The 23,511-nt window shown below is 43.4% G+C and overlaps 1 protein-coding gene across 1 annotated transcript in view; it reads left to right on the forward strand.

Annotated features, from left to right (window-relative positions):
- USP10 (ubiquitin specific peptidase 10) overlaps positions 1–23,511 on the forward strand; it is a 63,526-nt gene that overhangs the window by 12,534 nt on the left and 27,481 nt on the right. Inside the window, exons 2-3 of the mRNA XM_055553578.1 lie at positions 17,434–17,502; positions 22,135–22,195. Coding sequence (XP_055409553.1) covers positions 17,434–17,502; positions 22,135–22,195 — 130 coding nt within the window. The remainder of the gene's footprint in view (positions 1–17,433; positions 17,503–22,134; positions 22,196–23,511) is intronic.

A 23,511-nucleotide genomic window follows, 5' to 3' on the forward strand; every position in this document is an offset into this window, starting at 1 on the left:
TGGCTTACTGCCTCAGTTATGTTTTGTGTTTCCTACCTTTGTCATCTTAGATATCTCAGCCAGTGTCATCGTTCGTCCACTGGTTATTTTTTTAACTCAGCTGTGTGCCAACAAAAATGAGCACAGATAAGTTGTCTCTACTGCAGCACGCTACCCCCTCTGTCCACGCGCTTGCTCCCTGGCCCTGGGCCACTTGGAGTGGGTGAGTCTTCTCAGGCAGGCCTGCCTCCGTGCCCTCTTTATTTATTTTAGTTTTTCAAAGTGGACAGCTTGGTTTATTTTGCATTTTTCCTAGGACCAGACCTTATAGATGGCATTGTTGTTGTTTACTTGCTAAGTTGTGTCTGACTCTTTTGTGAACCCTGGACTGATGGGGTACAAATGGTAATATTTTCAAGTTATTGTCTCTTTTGTATTGTGTATTATTTTTCAGTTGGCAGGATCATAATTGAAACTGAGAGTATGCTCTAAAATACCATACTTGGAAGTAATCTTAAAGTTGTTGTTCATTCACTAAATCATGTTCGACTTTTTTCCGGCCCATGGACTGCAGCACACCAGGCTCCCCCTGTCCTTCACTGTCTCCAGGAGTTGGCTAGAATTCATGTCCACTGAGTCAGTGAAGTTAAATTGTTTTATGTCTGACAATAGCAGATGACGTTCCACCATTTACTTCTGTTTATGTTCAGGGAAAAAGACTTTCTGACCTAATTGGAGATTTCCAGCTCTAATGCCTCCGTGAGTTAAGCTTCAGCTAATATAGTGAAAGAATAAAATGTTAGCTTCATTTTTGAATTTCTTTTCTTCCCTTTTTAAAATCGCAGCCTGCTGCACCCCCACCACCTTCTTACCTTGCTTTCTCTTCAGAGCACTTAACACCTTCTGATCCCCTTCATCTGATATCCTAGCAGCTATTTGGTTCATTTTCTCTCTCCCTTTATTAGAGTGGAAGATGAGTGAGGGGAAGGTGTTCTCTTGTTCACTGTTACATTCCCTGAGCCTGGAATGTAATAAGTGCGCAAAATATATTTATTGATGAATAATTTATGAAAGACATAACACAGTCTATACATTTAGGAAATCCCTGGTTGACTGTGGGAATGAGGCTGATCACCTGTTAAAATCCAGAGTAACTCAGGTTTGTTAGGAAAGTAATTTGCAAAGAGGAGACTCGAACTGAGTTCTGCAGTGTGAGAAGTCAGCTGGGCCAGCTGTGTTAGCTGCTGCTTGTAGCTGTGCAGGAAGGTACCTGAAGTGTTCTCACCCTGTGTAGGAGCAGGCGACTCAGCAGGTGACTAGGCATAGGAAACAGTTGGGGCAGGTTCTGAAATGTGCAGTGTGTTGAACTCTGCGGTGCACATGGCAGGTTCTGCAGGGGGAATTTAGGAGTGAGGGAGGTGGGTAACGAGTGGCCTTGAGAATGAATGGGATTTGGGCACATAGAGAGAAAGGAGGAGGGCATTTGATGTGGGCCGGTGCCTCCAGCTTGGGTGGTAAACGGTCACCCAGCCTGAGAGAGGAGTTGGGAGCCCTGCAGTAGTGTCCAGGATACAAGGCTCAGCTTGCCGTAAGGAGGACCCTGGGATGCTGTGCTGCATCCCCTGTTTCTCAGGCTGACGCTACGTTAAAAGTCAGTGGGGGATCCTGTTAATGGCATGTTTGGCTTCTGTAGGTCTGGGCTGGGGTCTGAGAGCAGCATAAACTCCCAGGTGTGTCTCTGCTGCTGGGCTGGGACCCACACTGTGAGTAGCAGGGTTGTATAGGACATGGGGAGCGTGAGAGCGTCTGCAAGTCCTGGAATCGTGTGCCAAAATGTGTGCGTATGCATCCTTGAGGTGGTGGGCCTCGTTTGCTTACATCACCTCCTCACAACCGCAAAAAAGGCTAAGGGAATCACTGTCTCATAGAAGTAATGTGCCGATTAAACAGGGTCCTAGCTCCCTGACCGGCATCACTTAATTGGGATGCTTCTTTTAATTCATGCAGTTGCTGCTGTTTTTACCAAATGAAATCTTTTGAGCATTTTGATGTTTTGATGAGATTGTCCCAGGAACTGGGGTATATATATATAATTCAAGATAATCTTCCAAGTTTCTCATCCAAGAGTTTGGAAAAACAATGAAGTTTGCTATTGGCATAAGTGCAAAACCTGGTTTTGAGGAAATAGTGGGCCTTTTGATTTTAAGGTTAAGTCAGTAAATAACAGTGAATGAATCTAGGGGTTGGCAGCTTGAAATATGGAATGGAGTATAACCGAGCAGTCCAAGTTGAAAGTGTGAGTTCAGAATTCATCTGCCTAGTTGAAGCTGTGAGAGTAGGTGGAAGAATTGAGTGGGAAGAATGCTTAGTGGGAGAATGAACATCCAGGTGTCAGCCCAGAGGAGAGAGAATGGTTAAGAGCCAGAACCAAGTCCTGAAGAAGGTACAGAGTGCCCTCCAGTAAAGATTATTATGAAAAGAGTGTGTGAGAGAGGTCTTATTATTAATCAAGTGCTTGATAGGTTGATGAGCTTAAGGATGTAAACTGATTTGGTTTGAATTGGGTTATTTTTGGAAAACCAGAATGTTGGAGGCGAAAGATTTCATTGAGTCAAAAGAGCAAATGGAAAATGAGTTCCGTTATAAAGCAGTGTCTCTGTGAAAAAGACATTTCTGAAAAGTTGCATTGGAGTGGAATGTTTCTATCAAATTATTTCTAGTTTAGTTGTGTTATAGTTTTTCTTCTGATTGTTGGGCTTTAACTTGTTAATGACCAATAAACCCTTTAAAAGCACTAAAAGAGTTCCCATTTTACAAACATCTGCTTTGTAGAAAGAAAAAAGCGCCTTCCCTGGGTGTGCATCGAGCAGTGGGTGCTCTGAGGCTGTGAACAGTCGTCTCAGATTGTCTCGTGGTTTCTCATGTCTGGTTTAGAGCCCTCACTGAGTATGGGAGCAATTGTGCTGCCCCCGCCCCAGTTGTCTGCCTAGTTTCTTCCACTCCTGCATCGCTGGGTCCTGGCAGTCCCCCTGTGTTCAGTGATTCTGAACCCTGACTGCACATCAGATTCACACAGGAAGCATTTGAAATGCCAAGTGAAGCCTTGCCTCCCACCATGGAACCCAGAGTTGTGGCCTGAGGATGCTCAGTTGGTCCTCAGGTGTTGGTCAGGGCTGAGAAGCACCTCCTGATGCCTTTGTCCTGTGCAGCTGACCCTGTTCCCCGGCTTGGTGACCTTCACCTTTGTAGGAAAACAGTATTGTGAGCTGACTGGGGTAAAATTTCTTTTCCAGATTTCTGAGTTCCATACGTTTACCATACAAGAGACTTTCTGAAGTCCTGAGTTTCATTTTTCTAATAAAATACTTTTAATCATAACAGAATTTACATATGTAATTCAAGAATGGAGTTCAATCTATTGTTTTGGCTGGTCAGGTGATACCTCCATAATTAGAATCTTAGAAGGCTGTTTTTCAGCAGGTCGTTAGGTGAAGGTTAAATTGAGAAGGTAAACAGTGGACCAACTCTTCTAACTTTGGTCTTCATTAACAACCAAAGCAATTCATGAAAGGGAACATTCTATATTCTTTCTCCTTAAAACTGGAAGGAGAGGGGTGTGTGTACCAGCTAAGATGAGTCCTGTTCCTTACGCGCCTCTCTGTTTTTCAAGGTGTTTGACGAGACCATTGGCAGTGACCAACAGAGGAAAATATGTAGTCACACCTCTTTTGTTCCAAAATGTCCTTTAACATGGAGCTCTGATTCAGTGATGCACTTTCCTTTCTGGCAGGTGGCCTTCAGTAGTCAAGCTTTCGTTGGTTTGGTTCCAGCATATTTCATTAAGTGAAAAATCCTGTAGAACAGATGGATTTACAAGTTTCTGCTCATGTAGCATTTTGTTTAATGCAGCCCTAGTTTTGATTCAGCATTGTTGGCACTAATTGTCTCTGTGTAGTGTGGGGTTTGGGTATGTCAAGGGATCTAGGCAGTTGTAAAGGCCAAGCCAGGCATGAACAGTCTGAGGTTGGAGGCTTAGAGAGGCTGGTCACAGTGATAACAGGCAGCGGAATACAGATGCGTGCACTGTAGTTTAGGTCGTGTTGTGTACCACTAGTTAGGGTCTCTGAGCTACGGAACATGAAATCTTAAAGAGCCCTTGTGTGTGAGCAGAATTCACAAGAATTCTGCTTGTGTAAATGAAAAATCAGTATCATGGTCCTTGATCTTAAAGAGCTGTTTTTATAAAACAACTGCCTCATCGATTTATTGATAGATGTGTGTCTAGTTAAAAATGTCAACCATATTGAGGTATAATTTAGTACAATAAATGTGCCAATTTTAAGCTAGCGCTTTGAGTTTCGACAAATGTATATAGGAGGGTAACTGCCCCCACAATCAGGATAGAGAACATTTTCATTGCCTGTAAGTTTCCCTTATGAGCCTTCACCACGAATCCTCATCCCTCTCGCAGGCAATGACTGAGCTGCTTTTTCTGTCACTACTATGGGCTGAGTTCCCGTTTGCTGGAATTTCGTTACGTGGAGTTTTACAGAGAGCTCTGTGTGTTGCCTCCTCTCTCTTACATAGCATTTTTGGCATTTGCCCGTGTGGTGTCGGAATCCTTCCTTTTCAGTGCTGGGTAATAGTCCATTGTAGGGATGGGCTGCAGGTTCTCTCTTCACCTCTTGATGGGCATTTGTTGTTCCAGCATTTGGCTGTTATGAATGAAGCTGTTGACCACATTCACGTGCAGGTCTTTGTGTTTGTGTGAACATACATTTTCATTTCTCATGGATAAAATACCTAGAAGTAGAATTTTTCTGTGTCATATGGTGGATGTAGGTTTGATTTTGTGAGAGGCTGCTAAGTTTTTAGAAAGCGGCGGTCACCTTTCACCTCTGCAGCAGCAGTGCCTCGTCCCCCTTCCGTGTCCTCACCCACACTTGACAGCGTTCCCAGGAACACGAGCCACATCTGTGACAGAAAAGTGAATCTGCCTGCAAGCAGGGAGTTCTTAAGGAAATAGGCTTTAGTAAAGAAGTTTAAGTAGAAGAGAGTGGGGGCAAGAAAAACTGGGCAAATGCCTCCAACATGCTAGACACAGGGGACTTATATGGTGGTCAGTGATGTTGGGGGGGGGGGGATGTACTTTTACAAGGTTGATCTGACCTGATGCACATCCATGGTTTGTTTTGCCAGTGCCTCCCATTTTTCCCCTTTAAGGTGTAACATTTTGGAAGTTGATTTTTCTCTAGTTTGGGAGACCATGTGATTATTGTGAATGATTTTCCTTTAGGTCAGAATAGGTATTCTCTTATTAAAGTTTTCAATAAAGCTTTAATTCACTTTTCTTGATTATGGTTAAATGTTATACTTAAAAATTGCATGTTATATCTTGACTATGTTAAAAGTTTATATTTAGAAATGAAAATTGTGCCCCTGCTCGCCCACCTCTGCCGATAGTAAAAACGGGAGCATAAGAAACAATGAGAGCAGTTGAGTTTGAGTTCTTCAGCTGCCGACTCTGGAGTTGGAACTGTTGCTGTAGAGAGGGCGTCGGTCCTCAGCCCTGGAACTTGTATAGGTTGTGGGCTTTGCTTTTCTTCCTCCTCTTCCTGAACTCATTTGTTGAGCAGAGCTCTTGAGCACCTGCTGTATGCCAAGTACTGATCCAGGCAGTGGAAAAGATGAGTTGACTTGGTGTCTGTTCCTTTTCAAAGAACAACTTTATGGAGGTATGATATACATGCAGTTAATTTAATTCATTTAATGTATATAGTCTGATGAATTTTGACAGAAATGGTTCTTTTTCATTGGTGTTCCACTTTCCCCTTCCCATCCCTTCCCTTTCCTTCCTAGATTAGCACCAAGGTGATCGAAATGAAAACAGGTGGAATTTTGAACTTTTTTCTACTAGGGGTATCCCAGATAACAAGTACCAAATTAACTCCCTAATTTATCAGCTCTTTTCCATGTGATAAGTCTATATAGCAAGTTATTATAATGAGGGCTGTTTAGTAACAGTTTAGAGCAAAGCAAGTTAAAATTTAACTGACATTGTGTAATGTACAATAGGCCTGGAAAGTTGGTAAAAGTGGATTTCCGTTAACTGAATCATGTTTTCTGATTTGGAGAGTGCAGTCTGTGGAAACAAGTTTCAGCTTAGACTCCCCATGAAAGCACTTAAGTAAATCCATCTATTAAAAATCTTTGAAAAGTGAAAGGATAACTTTTTAAAAATTACTATTTTTTTACCATGCCATGTGGGATCTTAGTTTTTGGCCACACTGTGCAACACTTGAGATCTAGTTCCCTGATTCGGGATCAACCCCATGCCTCCTGCATTGGGAGTGAGGAGTCCTGAACACTGGACTACCAGGGAAATTGTTGAGAGGATAGCTTTTGATAGGACTTTAATAGTCAGAATAAAATACACAAACCACATGAAACCAACACTTGACATTTGAATCTTAAGGAGGGCGTGGCTTTGTCACACTTTTTGGTCCATTTTTTCCCTTCTCGGGCTCCTCAGCCACAAGAAAGCGAGGAGCATCCTGCTGCAGCCCTGGATAGTCAGTCGAGGCATAAGCCTTCCTCTGCCCCCCCTTCCTCTGTCTGCCTCTGCCGTTTGTAGTACTGTAAGCAATGCGCAGTTCACGCACACGGTGACAAAATTATAAATATCGTGGTGTCCCAAACTTTGTCTTGTTCAGAATTTGTTCTCATAATCAAGCACAGTTCAGCGTGGATAGTTGATGCTCAATACATGCTGTTAAATCAATGCAATTCCTGCTGTGCATTGAACATTGTCGCCTCCAGGTGTCCCCTAGGCCACCCACACCAATTGCCAAAGTTAAGACTGAGCAGTAACTGTTCAGTAGATGTCACCATCCATCGGGTACTGGGTCCTGATGAAAAAAAAAGTAAAGAAATTTGAATGGTTCTTTTTATGCAAGTACTGATCTGATTTTTTTTTAAACTTTATTTGTTAATAGTTCCCATTTAAATAGCTGTACATTTTGGTGGTTTTTAGTATATTCACAGAGTTGTGCAGCTTACCCCCACAGTCCATTTTAGAACACCTCATCATTCCAGAAAGAGGCTCCATACCCATAATGGTGACTCCCTGATCCCTCCCCACCCAGCCTCTGGCAGCCACCCTCTCTCCTTTCTGTCTCTGGGGATTTGCCTCTTCTGGATATCACCCAGTGCATGTGGATGGACTCTTGCGATGCGTGGCCCTTGAGTCTGGCCTCTTTCACTCAGTGCGATGTGTTCAGGTGCCAGCCACCTGGTAGCCATGTCAGTCTGAGAACATTCCCAAAGCTGTGTTTCTCCGGGTTAGATCCAGGAGATCCTTTTGGAGCTGGGAAGAACTGTGGAGATGGATTTAGTCCGGCATACTCTGATTTTAGAGATGAAGTTAAAGCGTTTATCACTCAGAGCAGTGTTCTTTAGTCATTAAGTCTTGCCAGACTCTTTCAGCCCCACGGACTGTGGCCCACCAGGCTCCTCTGTCCATGGGATTCTCCAGGCAAGAATACTGGAGTGGGTAGCCATTCCTTTCTCCAGAGGATCTTCTTGACCCAGGGATCGAACCTGCATCTCCTGTGTTGCAGGAGGATTCTTTACTGCTGAGCCACCAGTGTATTGGTCCTTAACGTTTCCTCCTACCTCCCAAATTCACTTTTGTGTTGGGAAAGAGGGAGGCGGGAGGAGAAGACTCTACTTCCTGTGCTTGGTTCTGGCATTTGACCCTGCAGGCTGGGCTTTGAGTGTTCTTGGGACGCTGTACCTGGGTCTGGCTCACAGATGCCTGACTGCCGCAGAATCTGTGAAGTACAATGCACACGCAGCAGTGTTTGTTGATCACGCCTTTGTAGCCTAAGTTTTTACCTCAGAGGCTGACCTCCCATTTCCCTGAGTCCTTTTGAAGGCAGAGGACATGGATTTGGTGGCAGCCTGCACAATGACTTGTGTTTCTGGATCTCAAACCTTGGAAGCTGTGTTCCAGCGCCCCCTAGTGCCTGCTCTGGGTGTCGTCCTCCGGGTCCCTGCTTCCTGCAGGAGGTGCTGTTTTCCATGGCTGCATCGGATCCCTGGAGAGCCAGCAGTGGGCCACGCAGGCGACTGGCAAATGCCTTTCCTTCTCCTCACCTCTCCTGGGCTGAGGCTGTGTCTTTGCTTTTCCTTTAGCAGGAACACTGGTATTTCCAGTTTGGCCTGTGCCTTTCGCAGGCTGTACAGCCCTAGGCCCTAGAGGGCCTTCTGGAGTCTGCTCTGGCAACTCAGAGTGCCACACCCTGGCGCTGGGCTGCAGTGAAGTGTCTTGCATCCACCCTAGCTGTGGTGAGCGCTTGCCCCTTTTCCTGATGTGTTTCTTGTGCATATATTTTTCATGTCCTCTCTAGAAAGGATCAGAAAATAATCAGACGGGAACAGTAGGAGTTCTGAAGGCCTGAGCTGGGGTCAGTGGAAGGGAGGTGAAGTGGAGCTTTATTCTGGTTGAGAGGACCCCTCCACCCCCAAGCCCCTTCCCAGAGAGGGGACGGGGCAGCCCAGCACCCTGTGCTGTGTCCCGACCCCCGTGGCCTTCCTGCGCCGCCACCCCCACAGCTGGGAGCAGAGCGTCTGTGGTTGCTCTCTTGTTCCTCCTCTTGACTCCAGTATTCATTCAACTCTGGTGGGCCTGGCTTAAACCTCAGGGATCTGCCTCACTTGATGATGATGCCAACATTTCTGTAGTGCTCTGTGGTCCACGGAGGGCTCGCAGTGCCTGTTGCCTGGGTGCCTAGGCGTGCCGGCCCCTGCAGGCTTGGCAGGGACGGGGAAAGTGGGGTTGCACTTCCTCCCTTGCCAGCCTTACAGTCATGAGTTTCAGCTCTCGCTGCTCCCACAAGACAAACAAATGCATGTGGCCAGTGCCATTTTCTTCCCCACTAGATTGTAAATCCTGTGAAATCAGGCACTGACTCATTCTTGTTTTTTTTTAAACCAAAACTTACCGTATTTTTCTTTAAAAACAGACTTTAAAATATATTTATTAATTCTTCAGAGGATGGAAAATGTTTCACACATGTATAAGAAGAGGGTAGGTAAAATTTTTCCTCACAGCTGAGTGTTTTCAGTTTTAGTTTAAAAACAACCCCAGCAAGCTCTTTATTTGGGAATAATTTTAAATTTATAAAAATTGCAGAAGTACAAAGAGCCCCCATTTGATTTTTTATTCATATTGACTGGTTAGGGTTGAGCCTCACTTAATCATTGGGGTGTGTTTAAGTTCTCTCCCTCTTTATACAGATACCTGTACAAACTCACAAACACACGAAAATACAGACACATTTTCTCTTACCCTTTGAGGTTTGAGGGTGAGTTACATGGACTGGGACCCTTTAGCCTTCTTGTCTGCTTGAATGTATATTTCCCATGAATATTCTCTTAAAGTAACCGCAGTTGGACAGCTATCACTTCCATATGTTGACATGGACGCAGTATCTTTTTCTAATCCACTGTTCGTATTCTGGACTTGTCAGCTGACCCTATGCTCTCCTTTTATAGCATTTCCTCTCCAGGGGAGGATCCAGGATAGGGTCAGATGTTGCATTTAGTTGTACTGTCTCTTTAGCTTCCTGTCATCTGGAACTTTTCCACAGCCTTTTGTGACATTGAGTTTTTGGAAGAGCACAATCCTGCCCCTGCTTTTTGGTAACATTCTTCATTTTGCCAGACATCTAAAACAGTTTGTGATTGAAAATTAGGAAGACTTTTGGGGATGGTGAGACTGGAACATTTTAATGGAAGCTGGCTGCCCTGAATTTCTGGGATAAACTCTTTGATGTCACAAGACTTGTGATGCTTCAGTCAGATATATAAAACTTTAGTCAGATATAGTTTTAGTTAAACAATTGTCACTAAAATTCAGGGCAGTGTAATTTATGCAGTCACTGGGGTTTGCAATTGAATAAATACTTGGGTTTTTCTATGCTTTTGTAGTTTTAACTTCATAATTTAACTTTTCTTCCTAATTTATTTAAGCTAAATTCTGCTTTACAACAATACTTCTATTTGCCTTTTTGGAACAGTGTGGATAAAAAACACTTCTTCATAGTGATGCTTCCTGTGATTATTCGTAACTGATGTAGATGATTTTGAAAAGCACTCAAATGATACCTTCCAAATTTATGTGGGGTATTATATTTTATTATATCACTTCCCTTCAGTGTTTTTGAGTGGTTACAAAAGAGACATTAGTTTCTCTGCCCATGAAAGAAATACTGTTTTTTCACATGTATTGTGATGGCAGGAAATTGTCTTTTATTCTGATGTCTCCCTTACTTGAGACTTGAGTGACTTTGTGCAACTCAGATTGGGACTCGGGGCTAGCCTCTTAGCAGCCCCTTCTGTAAGCTCAGTCGCAAAACTGTTCTTTAGATTGTTGCCAGTGTTAACTACTTACTTTCAAAAACTCATCCATTTTAAGGATTGAAAATAGATCCGATTAGGGCAGAGAATGTGATTCATGTGTATTTTTATGGAGTTGTTTATTGATATTTGTGAGCTGGTGTTAAGGGGATTATGTTAAAGTTCAGAGCAGCTCTGGCTAGCCATTTGTCAGGTGTTAAATGATACTTGAGCATTGCATAGTTGATAGTTAGCAGTTGCTTATGGTGTCATTTTTGGATTAAATGTTTTCATCAAGTCCTAATCTGTTTTCAAGGAGATCATGAAACATAGGTGCAAACACAGCTTCTGGAAAATGGGTATATGAATAGTTGTACAGTGATTTGATAACACTGACTTTACAGTTAATCTTTTGAATAAAGTATTTTTGCATGGTTCAGAACTAAGAACTCTGAAAAGATATATCCTCCTCTGTTCCACGACCTCCACTGACTTTCCCTCCTTCCAATATCTGTTGCTTTTTAAAAATCAGTTTTTGGCTGTACTGGGTCTTTGTTGCTGTGTGTGGACTTTTCTCTAGTTGCAGTGAGCAGGCTCTAGAGTGCTGGCTCAGTAGTTGTGATGTCTGAGCTTTGTTGCTTCTCGGCATGTGGAATCTTCCTGGGCCAGGGATTGAATTTGTGTCACCTGCATTGGTGGGTGGACTTCTCACCACCAAGCTACCAGGTTAGTCCTGGTATTGATCTGTCTTTGGTTGGTGGTTTAGTCGTGAAGTCATATCTGACTCTTTGCGACCCCATGGACTGTAGCCTGCCAGGCTCCTCTGTCCATGGAATTTTCCTGACAAGAACATTTACTTCTCCAAGGGATCTTCCTGAACCAGGGATTGAACCTGAGTCTCCTGCATTCTGACGAATTCTTTACCACCGAGCCACCAGGGAAGCCCCTGTCTTTATGCAAATACAAATCAGTATTTCTATTTTCCTGCCTCCCACCCCCCCTTTTTTTTAACCCAAAGAATGTTTGCTTGTAACAGTGTTGGAGATTCCTCGCTGTACACGGTCCTTCCATCTGGAAGGCTGCACCAGCAGCTCTTAGTCCCCAGTGGAGGGGCAGAGTTCTAACCCAGGACCGCCGGGGAATCTTTCTGCCCTTCCTGTTGCCCTCACCAGTGAGTTTTGTAATCAGGTTAAAGGTGTGGATCTGTGGAGAAATTATTGACATGAAGTTGTAATGAGAAAGCACACTTAAAATCTGTAGCAGATTTTTCCAAATAATACTTTAAAAACAAAGATTTGAGTAAAATTGAAAACAATAGGAGAAAAAGTCTTTCCCTGGAGTCTAAGCACTTACTCGTCTTCTGCGATAGCCCACACTCTGTCTGTGGAGTGTGCTTCTCTCTGGATATGAATAAATCCACTTCTTACCTATCACTTGGTCTCTCACTGAATTCTTTCTGTGATGAGATGTCAAGAACGTGAGCTTCATTAGATCCTGAAACCAGCTAAACCATCCCCAGCTTGTCATCAACACTGTTGCAGACGTCTTCGTGCTGTTTCTTTGAGACAACTTTTGGGCATTAACAACTGGTTGGGAAACTCCCTTGGGAGGGATAGCATCTAAAATCAAGGACATGTGCTCATCTTCTCCTACGAGAACTCCAAAATTACAACTTGCTGCTGAACAACCATCAACAGGAGAATATTGGATCCCACCAAAAAAAGATACCCCATGTCCAAGGGCAAAGGAGAATCCCTGGCAAGACGATAGGAGGGGCGAAATTGTGTTTAGAATCAAACTCCATACCTGCCAGAGACGCTCGGAGGGCTCGAACAAAACCTTGTGCACTCCAGAAGACCCCACAGAGACTGAGCCAGACCGGCCTTGAGTGTTTGAGTGTCTCTTGTGGAGGTATGGGTCATCAGTGGCCTGCCGCAGGGGCAGGGGCTCTGGGTGCAGCAGTCCTGGGTGTGGCATACCTACAAGAGGTTGCCGTTAACCCTACCTTAGAGCTGTTGAGCAGACGACCCACAAACTGCAGAACAATTATACCAAATACATTCTCGTACTGTTAAGAAGTTCTGGGACCCACAACAGATTTCCTAACCTGGGGATTTGGCAAAGGGATTGAGAATCCCCAGGGAATTTCACTTTGGAGGCCAGTGGGATTTGACTACATAACTTAAACAGGACTGGGGAAACAGACTGTTGGAGGGCACAGACAAAACCTTGTGTGCAACAGGACCCAGGAGAAAGGAGCAGTGACCCCATAAGTGACTGACCCAGACTTGCCTGTGAGTATCCAGCAGTCTCCAGAGGTGAGGTGTTGGTTGGGGGCAAACAACAGGGAGGGAACACAGCCCCACCCATCAACAGAAAATTGGATTAAAGATTTACTGAGCATGGCCCTGCTCGGAACAAGACCTAATTTCCCCCACAGTCAGTCTCTCCCATCAGGAAGTTTCCATAAGCCTCTTATCCTTATCCCTCAGAGGGCAGACAGAATGAAAGCCACAATCACAGAAAACTAACCAAACTGATCACATGGACCACAGCCTTGTCTAACTCTACGAAACTATGAGCCGAGCTGTGTAGGGCCACCCAAGATGGATGGATCATGGTGGAGAGTTCTGATAAAACGTGGTCCACTGGAGAAGGGAATGGCAAACCACTTCAGTATTCTTGCCTTGAGAACCCCATGAACAGTATGAAAAGGCAAAAAGATACAACACTGAAAGATGTCTCCAGATCAGTAGATGCCCAGTATGCTACTAGAGGAGAGTGGAGAAATAACACCAGAAAGAATGAAGAGACAGAGCCAAAATGAAAACAGCGCCGTATTGTGGATGTGACTGGTGATGGAAGTGAAGTCCGATAGTGTAAAGAACAGTGTTGCATAGGAACCTGGAATGTTAGGTCCATGAATCAAGGTAAATTGGAAGTGGTCAAACAGGAGATGGCAAGAGTGAACATTAACATTTTAGGAATCAGAAAACTAAAATGGACTGGAATGGGCGAATTTAACTCAGATGACCATAATCTACTACTGTGCGCAGGAATCCCTTAGAAGAAATGGAGTAGCCATTATAGTCAACAAGAGGCTCTGAAATGCAGTCAGTACTTGGGTACAATCTCAAAAATTGCAGAATGATCTCTGTTTCCAAGGCGAACCATTCAATATCACAGTAATCCAGGTAATCCCCACTAATGCTGAAGAAGCTGAAGTTGAATGGTTCTATGAAGACCTACAAGACGTTCTAGAACTAACACCCCAAAAAGATGTCCTTTTCATTATAGGGAACTGGAATGCCAAAGTAGGAAGTGAAGAGATACCTGGAGTAAGAGGCAAATTTGACCTTGGAGTACAAAATGAAGCCGGGCAAAGTTTTGCCAAGAGAATGCACTGGTCATAGCAAACACCTTTTTCTGACAACACAAGAGAAGACTACACCCGGACATCACCAGATGGTCAACACTGAAATCAGATTGATTATGTTCTTTGCAGCCAGAGATGTAGACACTATACAGTCAGCAAAAACAAAACCAGGAGCTGACTGTGGCTCAGATCATGAACTCCTTATTGCCAAATTCAGACTTAAATTGAAGAAAGTAGGGAAAACCACTAGACCATTCAGGTATGACCTAAGTCAAATCCCTTAGCATTATACAGGAAGTGACAAATAGATTCAAGGGATTAGATCTGATAGACAGAGTGCCTGAAGAACTATGGACAGTTTGTGACACTGTACAGGAGGCAGTGATCAAGACCATCCCCAAGAAAAAGAAATGCAAAAAGGCAAAATGGTTGAGGAGGCCTTACAAATAGCTGAGAAAAGAGACGCGAAAGGCAAAGGAGAAAAGTAAAGATATACCCATTTGAATGCCGAGTTCTTCAAGAATAGCAAGGACAGATAAGAAACCCTTACTCAGTGATCAGTGCAAATAATAGAGGAAAACAATAGAATGGGAAAGATTAGAGATCTCTTTAAGAAAATTAGAGATACCAAGGGAACATTTCATGCAAAGATGGGCACAATAAAGGACAGAAATGGTATGGACCTAACAGAAGCAGAAGGTGTTAAGAGGAGGTGGCAAGAACACACAGAACTACTATACAGAAAAGATCTTCATGACCCAGATAATCATGATGGTGTGATCACTCACCTAGAGCCAGACATCTGGAATGTGATGTCAAGTGGGCCTTAGGAAGCATCACTACAAACAAAGCTCGTGGAGATTGTAATGGGAACTCCAGTTGAGCTATTTCAAATCCTAAAAGATTATGCTGTGAAAGTGCTGCACTCAATATGCCAACAAATTTGGAAAACTCATCAATGGCTACAGGACTGGAAAAGGTCAGTTTTCATTCCAATCCCAAAGAAAGGCAATCCCAAAGAATGCTCAAACTACCGCACAGTTGCACTCATCTCACACGCTAGCAAAGTAATGCTCAAAATTCTCCAAGCCAGGCTTCAACAGTATGTAAACCATGAACTTCCACATGTTCAAGCTGGTTTTAGAAAAGGCAGAGGAACCAGAGATCAAATTGCCACCATCTGCTGGATTGTCGAAAAAGCAAGAGAGTTCCAGAAAAACATCTACCTCTGCTTTATTGACTATGCCAAAGCCTTTGACTGTGTGGTTCACAGCAAACTGTGGAAAATTCTTAAAGAAATGGGAATACCAGACCACCTTAACTGCCTCCTAAGAAATCTGTATGCAGGTCAAGAAGCAACAGTTAGAATTGGACATGGAACAACAGACTGGTTCCAAATAGGAAAAGGAGTATGTCAAGGTTGTATATTGTTACCCTGCTTATTTAACTGACATGTAGAGTACATCATGAAATGCCAGGCTGGATGAAGTACAAGCTGGAATCAAGATTGCCAGGAGAAATATTAGTAACCTCAGATATGCAGATGACACCACCCTTATGGCAGAAAGCGAAGAAAAACTAAAGAGCCTCTTGAGAGTGAAAAAGTTGGCTTAAAGCTCAACATTCAGAAAACTAAGATCATGGCATCTGGTCCCATCACTTCATGGCAAATAGATGGGAAAACTGTGGAAACAGTGAGAGACGTTATTTTCTTGGGCTCCAAAATCACTGCAGATGGTGATTGCAGCCATGAAATTAAAAGATGCTTGCTCCTAGGAAGAAAAGTTATGATCAACCTAGATAGCATATTCGGAGAAGGCAATGGCACCCCACTCCAGTACTCTTGCCTGGAAAATCCCATGGACGGAGGAGCCTGGTAGGCTGCTGTCCATGGGGTTGCTAAGAGTCAGACACAACTGAGCAACTGAACTGGAGCGTTCTCATGATTGACCATGAGGTTTGTTCCAGCAGACTGGTAGAAGGCTTGCTGGGTCACGGTTCCTTCCCTTCCTCTTCACTGACAAGATATTGTTGAATCATTTGAAATTTTAGTTCTCTTACTGGATTGACCAATTTCTGTTTTTTTTTAAATACTTGTAGAAAGTGTACATAGAAGTGTGATTTCAAAGAGTATTTCATTTATTTTTATCTTTCCAAGAGAAATCCAGCCTGAAGAGAAAAACTTAGCAATCCTATAAGAACATTCACTTCTTATCCTAATGTGTCTTCCCCACATTGTGAATTAAAGTAGCTGCTTAGAAGGTAGAGTGGTTCTCTTCTACGTGGACAACATTCCTGTTGTTGGTATTAAATAAAGCAACATGAATCTTCATGTTTGCGTTGGGCTTCACGTCTACAGTATCTATCATCTTTTGGATCCTACTTGTTTGTTACTGCTGTTGTATCCCTTGAATGCATTTTCTGGAATTCTTAAGCAGCCCACCTCTACCCATCCCAAGTGTGTATGAGAGTCAAGAATTATTTTGCCTTTTGCACTTGAGTAGTAAACTATAGAATAGAATTCTATGAAAACAAAAAGAGACGCTTTTTTTCTTGGAACTTTCAAAGCATTGCTGTCTTGCTGTATTGATTTTGGTTCTTTAAGATCTTCTGTTGAGTTTGTAAATTTAGTAATTTAAATGTAATAATCCTTTGATTTCTTTGAATACTTCCTTGTTCTCTCCTTTATTTTCTTGACATTCTGCTTATTTTACCTGCTAGAATTTCTTTCAGGATACAGATTAGAATTTTAACTTCTTTTCTGTATCCTGTGTTTTGTTTACACAGATTCATTTTCCCCTGTTTTAATAGTAACCCTCTTTATTGCTGTTTATTTTTTGCCTCTCATGTCCTTTGATTTTTTTTGTTGTCCATTCATATTCAAGAACTGAAACCATTAATATTTTGCTGGATGTGTTTCCTAGGCACATCGGAAGTTTACTGTTTCTCTAACAGGCTTTCCCTGTGAGGCACCCCCGCCCCTGCCCCCGCAAGGTTCCCTTGTGCTTTTTTGTAATGATTGCTTCCCCCGACCTTGAAGCCATGGATCTGTTTTCTGTCCTTATAGCTTGTGGCCTTGTAAGTCTGATGCTTCACTTAGGGTGATGCTTTAGAGAGTCACTGATTAGTAGATCATCATGTTCATGTATCATGTCCACCTGTTGATACACATTTGGATTCTTTTCAGTTTCTGGTGGTTATGAATGAGTACAGATGTTGTAAACTTCAGCATACAGGTTTTTTTTTGTTGTTGTTTTTGTGGACATTGTTCTTCATTTCTCTTTGGTAAGTGCTTAGGAGTAGGCTTGCTGGGTTGTGTGGTAAGTAAACTTTATAAGGAAGTGCTGAACTCTTTTTTTTTTTCCTGAGTTGCTGTGCCTTTCTGCATCTCTAGTTGCTTCACATCCTTGCTGGCAGTTGGTATTGTCTGGAACGTTTTCTCCCATCATAAGGCCCATCATTTTGATTTTCTTCCATAAAACCCTGAGGTTTTATCTAGACTTAAAGACCTCTCTGCAGTGGGGCTGTGAAGGAGCTCCAGACAGCACTGTCTGTTTCCTGAAGAGGGTCTTGGGGGGTCCTGGCGGATTCTTTATAGGGTCCATGTAACACTGTTTACTAAAACTGTGTGATTTGTGTATTTTATGTGATCTGTGATTCTTTTTTTTTTTCCCCAGTATATTTTTGGAGATTTTAGCCCTGATGAATTCAATCAGTTCTTTGTGACTCCTCGTGCTTCAGTTGAGGTAAGACAATTTTGTTTTATTGAGTGCATGCATAAATTTAATTGATGGTTATGTTTTAGATCGGGTTTTTTTTTTTTTATGCCTTTTAATTAGGAATTCCAATGTACAGAAAAGTGAGGAGCCTAACATGAAAAAATGACTGGACCCACCCATTGGATTTGACTACTGTTAACATTTTGCTATACTTGTAAATAGCAAAACATTACAGAGACAGTTGAAGCTTCCGTTGTATCCTCGCATTCACCCTATTCCCCAGAAATACTGAAACTCTGCCAAAAATGCACAGTACGTTTTGTTTCCTGGCTGTGATTTTCACCTCTTACTGTGCATGTATATATTGTTTATTGTTTTGTGTGGTTAAAAATGTCTCATCAGGGGCTTCCCCAGGGGCTCAGTAGTAAAGAATCTACCTGCAATGCAGGAGATGTGGGTTTGATCCTTGGGGTCAGGAAGATTCCCCTGGAGAAGGGCATGACAACCCACTCTAGTATTCTTGCCTGAGAAATCCCATGGACAGAGGAGCCTGGTGGGCTACGGTCCATGGGGTCGCAGAAGAGACCTGCCTTGTGACTAAACAACAAAAACAAAGTCGTTTCATGCTGTATTCATCATTTTGCAGTTTGTTTATTTTAAACTAAATATTCTTTAGATTTATTTGGACATTTTGTTCTTGTTTTTTGATTTTAATTGTTAAATCTTATTTTTTTGGCTGTGTCCTGTGGATCTTAGTTCCCTGGGCAGGGAATTCCCTGCCAGGAAATTCCCCGTTCATTGTGAAATATTGGACTTAGCTGTTTCCATGCTGAGGGGGCTGTCTAGGTCTTCAGCTCTTCCATTAGTACAGAAGTGTGGCAGTGATCATATTTTGTCATGTCTCCTCATGCTCCTCTGTGGATTTCTCCAAGAAGTATTCCTAGGAATGGAATTTTGGAGCCCTGCAAGGAATAAGCATCTTTAGTACATCTGCTTTCTAAGTAGTTTTAACAGTCTGCATTCCTATCACTAGTGCGTGAGAGTTTTTGTTGTTGTTGTTCAGTCACGTCATACTGTTTGCGACCCCATGGACTGCAGCACACCAGGCTTCCCTGTCCCTTACCATCTCCTGAAGTTTGCCCAAGTTCATGTCCATTGCATTGGTGATGCCATCCAGCCACTCACCTTCTGATGCCCTCTTCTCCTTCTGCCCTTGATCTTTCCCAGCATCAGGGACTTTTCTACTTTTCTATTGAATCAGCTCTTTTCATCAGATGACCAAAATACTGGAGCTTCAACTTCAGCATCAGTCCTTCCAACCAGTATTCAGGGTTGATTTTCCTTAAGATTGAGCGGTTTGATCTTGCTGTCCAAGGGACTTTCAGGATCTTCTCTTCTCCAGCACCACAGTTTGAAGGCATCAGTTCTTTGGTGTTCTGCCTGCTTTATGGTCCAGCTCTCACAACTCTACATGACTGCTGGGAAGACCATAGCCATAACTATATGGATCTTTTAGATCCCATTAAAAAGAAAATTTTTTGATAATTCCCAGTATGCTGTGCTCAGATGTTCCAATTGTGTCCAGCTTTTTTTGACCCCATGGACTGTAGCCTACTAGGCTCCTCTGTCTATGAGATCTCCCAGGCAAGAATACTGGAGCGGGCTGCCATTTCCTTCTCCAGGGAATCTTCTCAACCCAGGGATCAAACCTGCGTCTCTTGTATTGACACTTGGATTCTTTACCACTAGTGTCTCCTGGAAAGCCCCATTCTCAGTATGCTGCTAAGTCGCTTCAGTCGTGTCCGACTCTGTGTGACCCCATAGAAGGCAGCCCACCAGGCTCCCCCATCCCTGGGATTCTCCAGGCAAGAATACTGGAGTGGGGTGCCATTTCCTTCTCCAATGCATGAAAGTAAAAAGTGTCCGACTCTTAGCGACCCCAGGACTGCAGCCTACTAGGCTCCTCCATCCATGGGATTTTCCAGGCAAGAGTACTGGAGTGGGGTGCCATTGTCTTCTCTGGTTCTTCTTCTTCTCAGTATAGACATACTTAAAATTTTTGCTAATCTAATGGAGTAAGTGGGTTTTTGTCGTTTTAATTTACATCTCCCAGATTACAAACATTTGAGCACCATTACATTACTTTCATATGTCCATTGGGAGTGTAGATTTCCGTTTCTGTTAATTACCTGTTCTATATCTTTTGTCCATATTTTTACCAAATGGCTTGTCTTTTTCTTATTGATTTATAGGGTTAATAATCTCTGGGAGTACATTTTAAAGTTTTAGTGTTTTGTATTTTTTTTCCTCGTAGTTTGTGGATTTTTAAAATATTTTTTAAGAAATTTTTTCCTTCCCTGAGGTCATAAAGACATGTAAAAAGTTTTTAAAGTTTTTGTTTTCACTTTGGTATGTAATAAAACTTGAGATTGTGGTGTTGAGTGTGTGTGTGTATAGGTGGGGATCTAACCCCTTACCCCATAGCAGTAGCAAAAAAGATTTAAAAATATTACCTTCTTATTATTGAAGGTCCTGAGTATTGACCTCACAATATGGTAGCACTGTTTCCAGAGTAATTTGCTTTGATTTTTGTATCTAATACAAATAAATTTCAGCTTTTTCTGTTGCTCAGTTTCCTTTTGTGTGTGAGATTATATATTTTTGCTTAAAAAATTCTTTGTTCTTATAAGTAACTATATAGTTAAAGAGAGAACTTTGAACAATTCTTGCAGTTTTATTGTGCTGCATTTTTATTTTACCCAGTTACCACAAAGGGGTTTCTTAGAGGTGGTGGAGGTTTGCTGCGTAATAGGTGCCATATGCAGTGTATAGAGTGAAAAAAAGATACACACGTTTTCTGTGCCTGAACTCATTCTGGCATTCTAGTAATTCCCAGTTATGCTCTTACCAGGTTAGTAAACCAAAGTAAGTGTTTTAAACACACTTAACAGAAAACAGCAGTATTGCCCTGGGGCATGCCAGGGGCTCTGTTTTCAGATCCTGGCTCTCCTACTCCCTAGATTCTAAGTACAGTGTGATTTCAAAAAACAAGACTTTGAGTGCCTTACAAGTTAGATTTTATCACCAGGGGCACCCGAGTGTCATCAGTGGAATAAAGGCTGTGTCAGGGAGTTTGCTGTCTTCTGTGACTGCAGAGGGACGTCATCCTGATTTGTGGCTTCCCCAGACACACTGTTTTACTCCGTGTGTCCACACCAGTGATAAAGGCTGGGGCACCGGATGGGAGCGTTGGAGTCATATGTGGAATGGTCTTGCACTTCAGGCCCAAGTGCAGCCCATCTGGGCACACAGTGCTCTGCCGTGATGAATGCTGGAGTGCCCCTGTGTGGTGTAAGTATGCACTGCTAAGTCCAGAAAGTGGTCAGTTCCTTTTATTTTCTTGGTCTTCTCCAGTGGCTCAGACCGTGAAGAATCTGCTGGCAGTGCGGGAGACCATGGTTCAATCCCTTGGTCGGGAAGATCCTCTGGAGAAGGAAATGGCTACCCACTCCAGTATTCTTGCCTGGAGAATCCCCATGGACAGAGGAGCCTAGCAGGCTACCGTCGATGGGGTCACTAAGAGTGGGACACGACTGAGCGACTAACAGTTTTGTTTTCTTAGCTGCTTCTTTGTCATTAATTCTCTCAGGCGAGTACTTGGAGTGATAAGCTTTTATCTCTGAGACTGTTGCATTGACTCACTAAGAGCTAATAGGAAATCAGCTGAAGTAGTAGTTCCGAGACAGTTGTGGGCGTGAGAGTCTCCTGGGTGCCTCTGAACATGCCAAGCCCGGGACCCGTCCAGGCACCCCAGGCTGTTGTACTGTTTCTGCTGTAGTGTGCAGGCTTTGAGAAGTGCTGTGGTAGAAGCCATGTTAGGCTGGAATCCTTTTGTTCTTTGCTTCCTGCTTCAGATAGCAATTATCTGTCCACTTACCTTACCCCTTTCCATTCTAATCTTTCTCATTTCAAACACAGCCATTTGAAACATTCCAGCTCGTAAGTATTATGGAATAGCTAGGAGGGAAAAAAATTGGCATATTCATGATACCTTCCTGCATTTTGCACAGAGCCCAGGCACTGACCATTTTGCTGTCTCTCTTCCAAACAAGGAATGTGGTTGCCAGCTGTTAATCCAGTTGTTTAAGGCACCCTGTTAAAAGAGAGCTGTGATTCTCAGGCTTTTCTTTCCCAGCTGCTTTGTTCACTGTCCCCAGGCTTGCTTCCTGCCTGTGGCTGAGTGGACTTGTAGTGATGGTGAGCAACGTGTGCAGATGGTCACGAAGACTCTGTACTGGTCAGTGGACAAAGACAAGCGTTTATAGTATTTGATGTGCACTCTGCAACTCCTGTGAAACAGAGGGTGTGTCGTGAGCCTTTTGTAGCTGATTGACATGTCCATTGGAGCCCATTTTTTATTTTTTACCTCATTTTTGCATCTATTTAATAGCAATCAGTATTGGAAAGCTTTCTGATGGTGTTTTAAAATGAAGATGTTTAATCTTACTCTTTCCCCATCTGTGTTATTTTGTTAAAAATAGTGTTATGAAAAGTTGCATGGATAAACAGCCTTTTAATGAGGGTTGCTTTAATGAAATAGCATGTGTTGAACTTTAACAGTTTGTTGAGTTAAACCCTGTCTTCTACTTCCCTGGGCAGCTTCCTCCATACGGCGGGACAGTTCTGTGTGGCGCACAGGCTGCTGGTGACCTCCCCGACGGTAAGCACGCGCCGTGGGTGCAGTCTTCCTTCCTTTCCCTTTCTGCTTGATGTTTTTGCTGTAAACTCCAGTAGCTTTAATCACCAAACCACTTTGGCTAATGAATTAAAGTTTATTCTGTGCTTCAGAGTGTCAGACCTCCAAGGTGAGTTTTGGAAATAATTGCTCATTTCTGTTTGTTTCGTAAGGATCCTCTGGCACAGGTGTACCCTTCACAGCCAAGGCTCTCTGTGTGGGTTCTGAAGTGGGCTGTCTGTTGAGTGCACCGGCTGTTGGGCCCAGAACTGGCACGTGTCTGAGTACCTGCTTTCCACCCGGCTCAGTGGCAGCTCGTTTCTCTTGTCCTGAGTTTGCGGTTATGTCCACGCCTGTTATCAGGGCTCTTGGGAATTCAGGTGATCTCTTCACCTCCTGTCCTGACTGAGTAGCTGACTGTCTGTGTCCCAGACACTGAGCTGATCACTGGAGGTGATGCTTACTGAGTTGCAGCCCTCTCATATATGTTACAGTGTCACTAAGAGTAGGGTCCTCTCATCTTGCTGGCTGCCATTGCATGTGTCAAACCTGTCTAGACTGCTTTTCAGTGTGCATCATGCTCAAGGTCCTCATTGGCCTTGGAGAAGCTGGAAGCTGAACCTTTTCTTTGAGAGCAGTGATTTGGTTCCCTGTTTCTATAGCATTGTCAGAAAGGGTTTTATTATAATTTAGATTTAAATATAAACCTTGCAGAGACCATGTAAACTTTTCATCTGCAGACAAATGAGAAAATGATTTTATCTAAAATTATTAGCAGCTTTGTAAGAAACATAAAGTAGAGAACTTATGATGACTTAGGATGAGGATAAAATAAGAGATGCCAGAGGGACCCAGATACCCTTGCCAGGCCTCCCAGCCTCTGGAGCCCCCTTGTCGTCTGTGGGTTGAGGTGCTCCCTGACTTCCAGTACTTGGCACATAGCTGCTGTGCCGCCAGTGTTTGTTCGGGCTCCAGATGTCTCGCTGTCTTCCCTGTTGTCAGAGCCCTGGTCCAAGTCGTGCCTTCCCATCCTCCCAGGGGCTTCGGCTGCAGATGAAGGCTCCGCTTCCCTCTCACACCCCCAGTGTCGCAGCGCCTCTCCCCTCTCCACTCCCTCCTCGCTCTCACCATGTCCCCCACCCCCTCCAGGCTGGCGTCCCTGCTCAGTTATGCGTCTTGGCTCTTTTTCTCCGTTCTTCCCCCTCTCCTCTTAAGTCCGTCATTTAATCTGCCAAAAACACAGCTGCTCACACTGAGAGAAGGCCAGCTCAAAGGTTCCTGTTCCCCAAGGCCTCTTGTGT

Source organism: Bubalus kerabau, chromosome 17 (genome assembly GCF_029407905.1).
Source record: "Bubalus kerabau isolate K-KA32 ecotype Philippines breed swamp buffalo chromosome 17, PCC_UOA_SB_1v2, whole genome shotgun sequence".
In the NCBI taxonomy this organism is placed as follows: domain Eukaryota; kingdom Metazoa; phylum Chordata; class Mammalia; order Artiodactyla; family Bovidae; genus Bubalus; species Bubalus kerabau.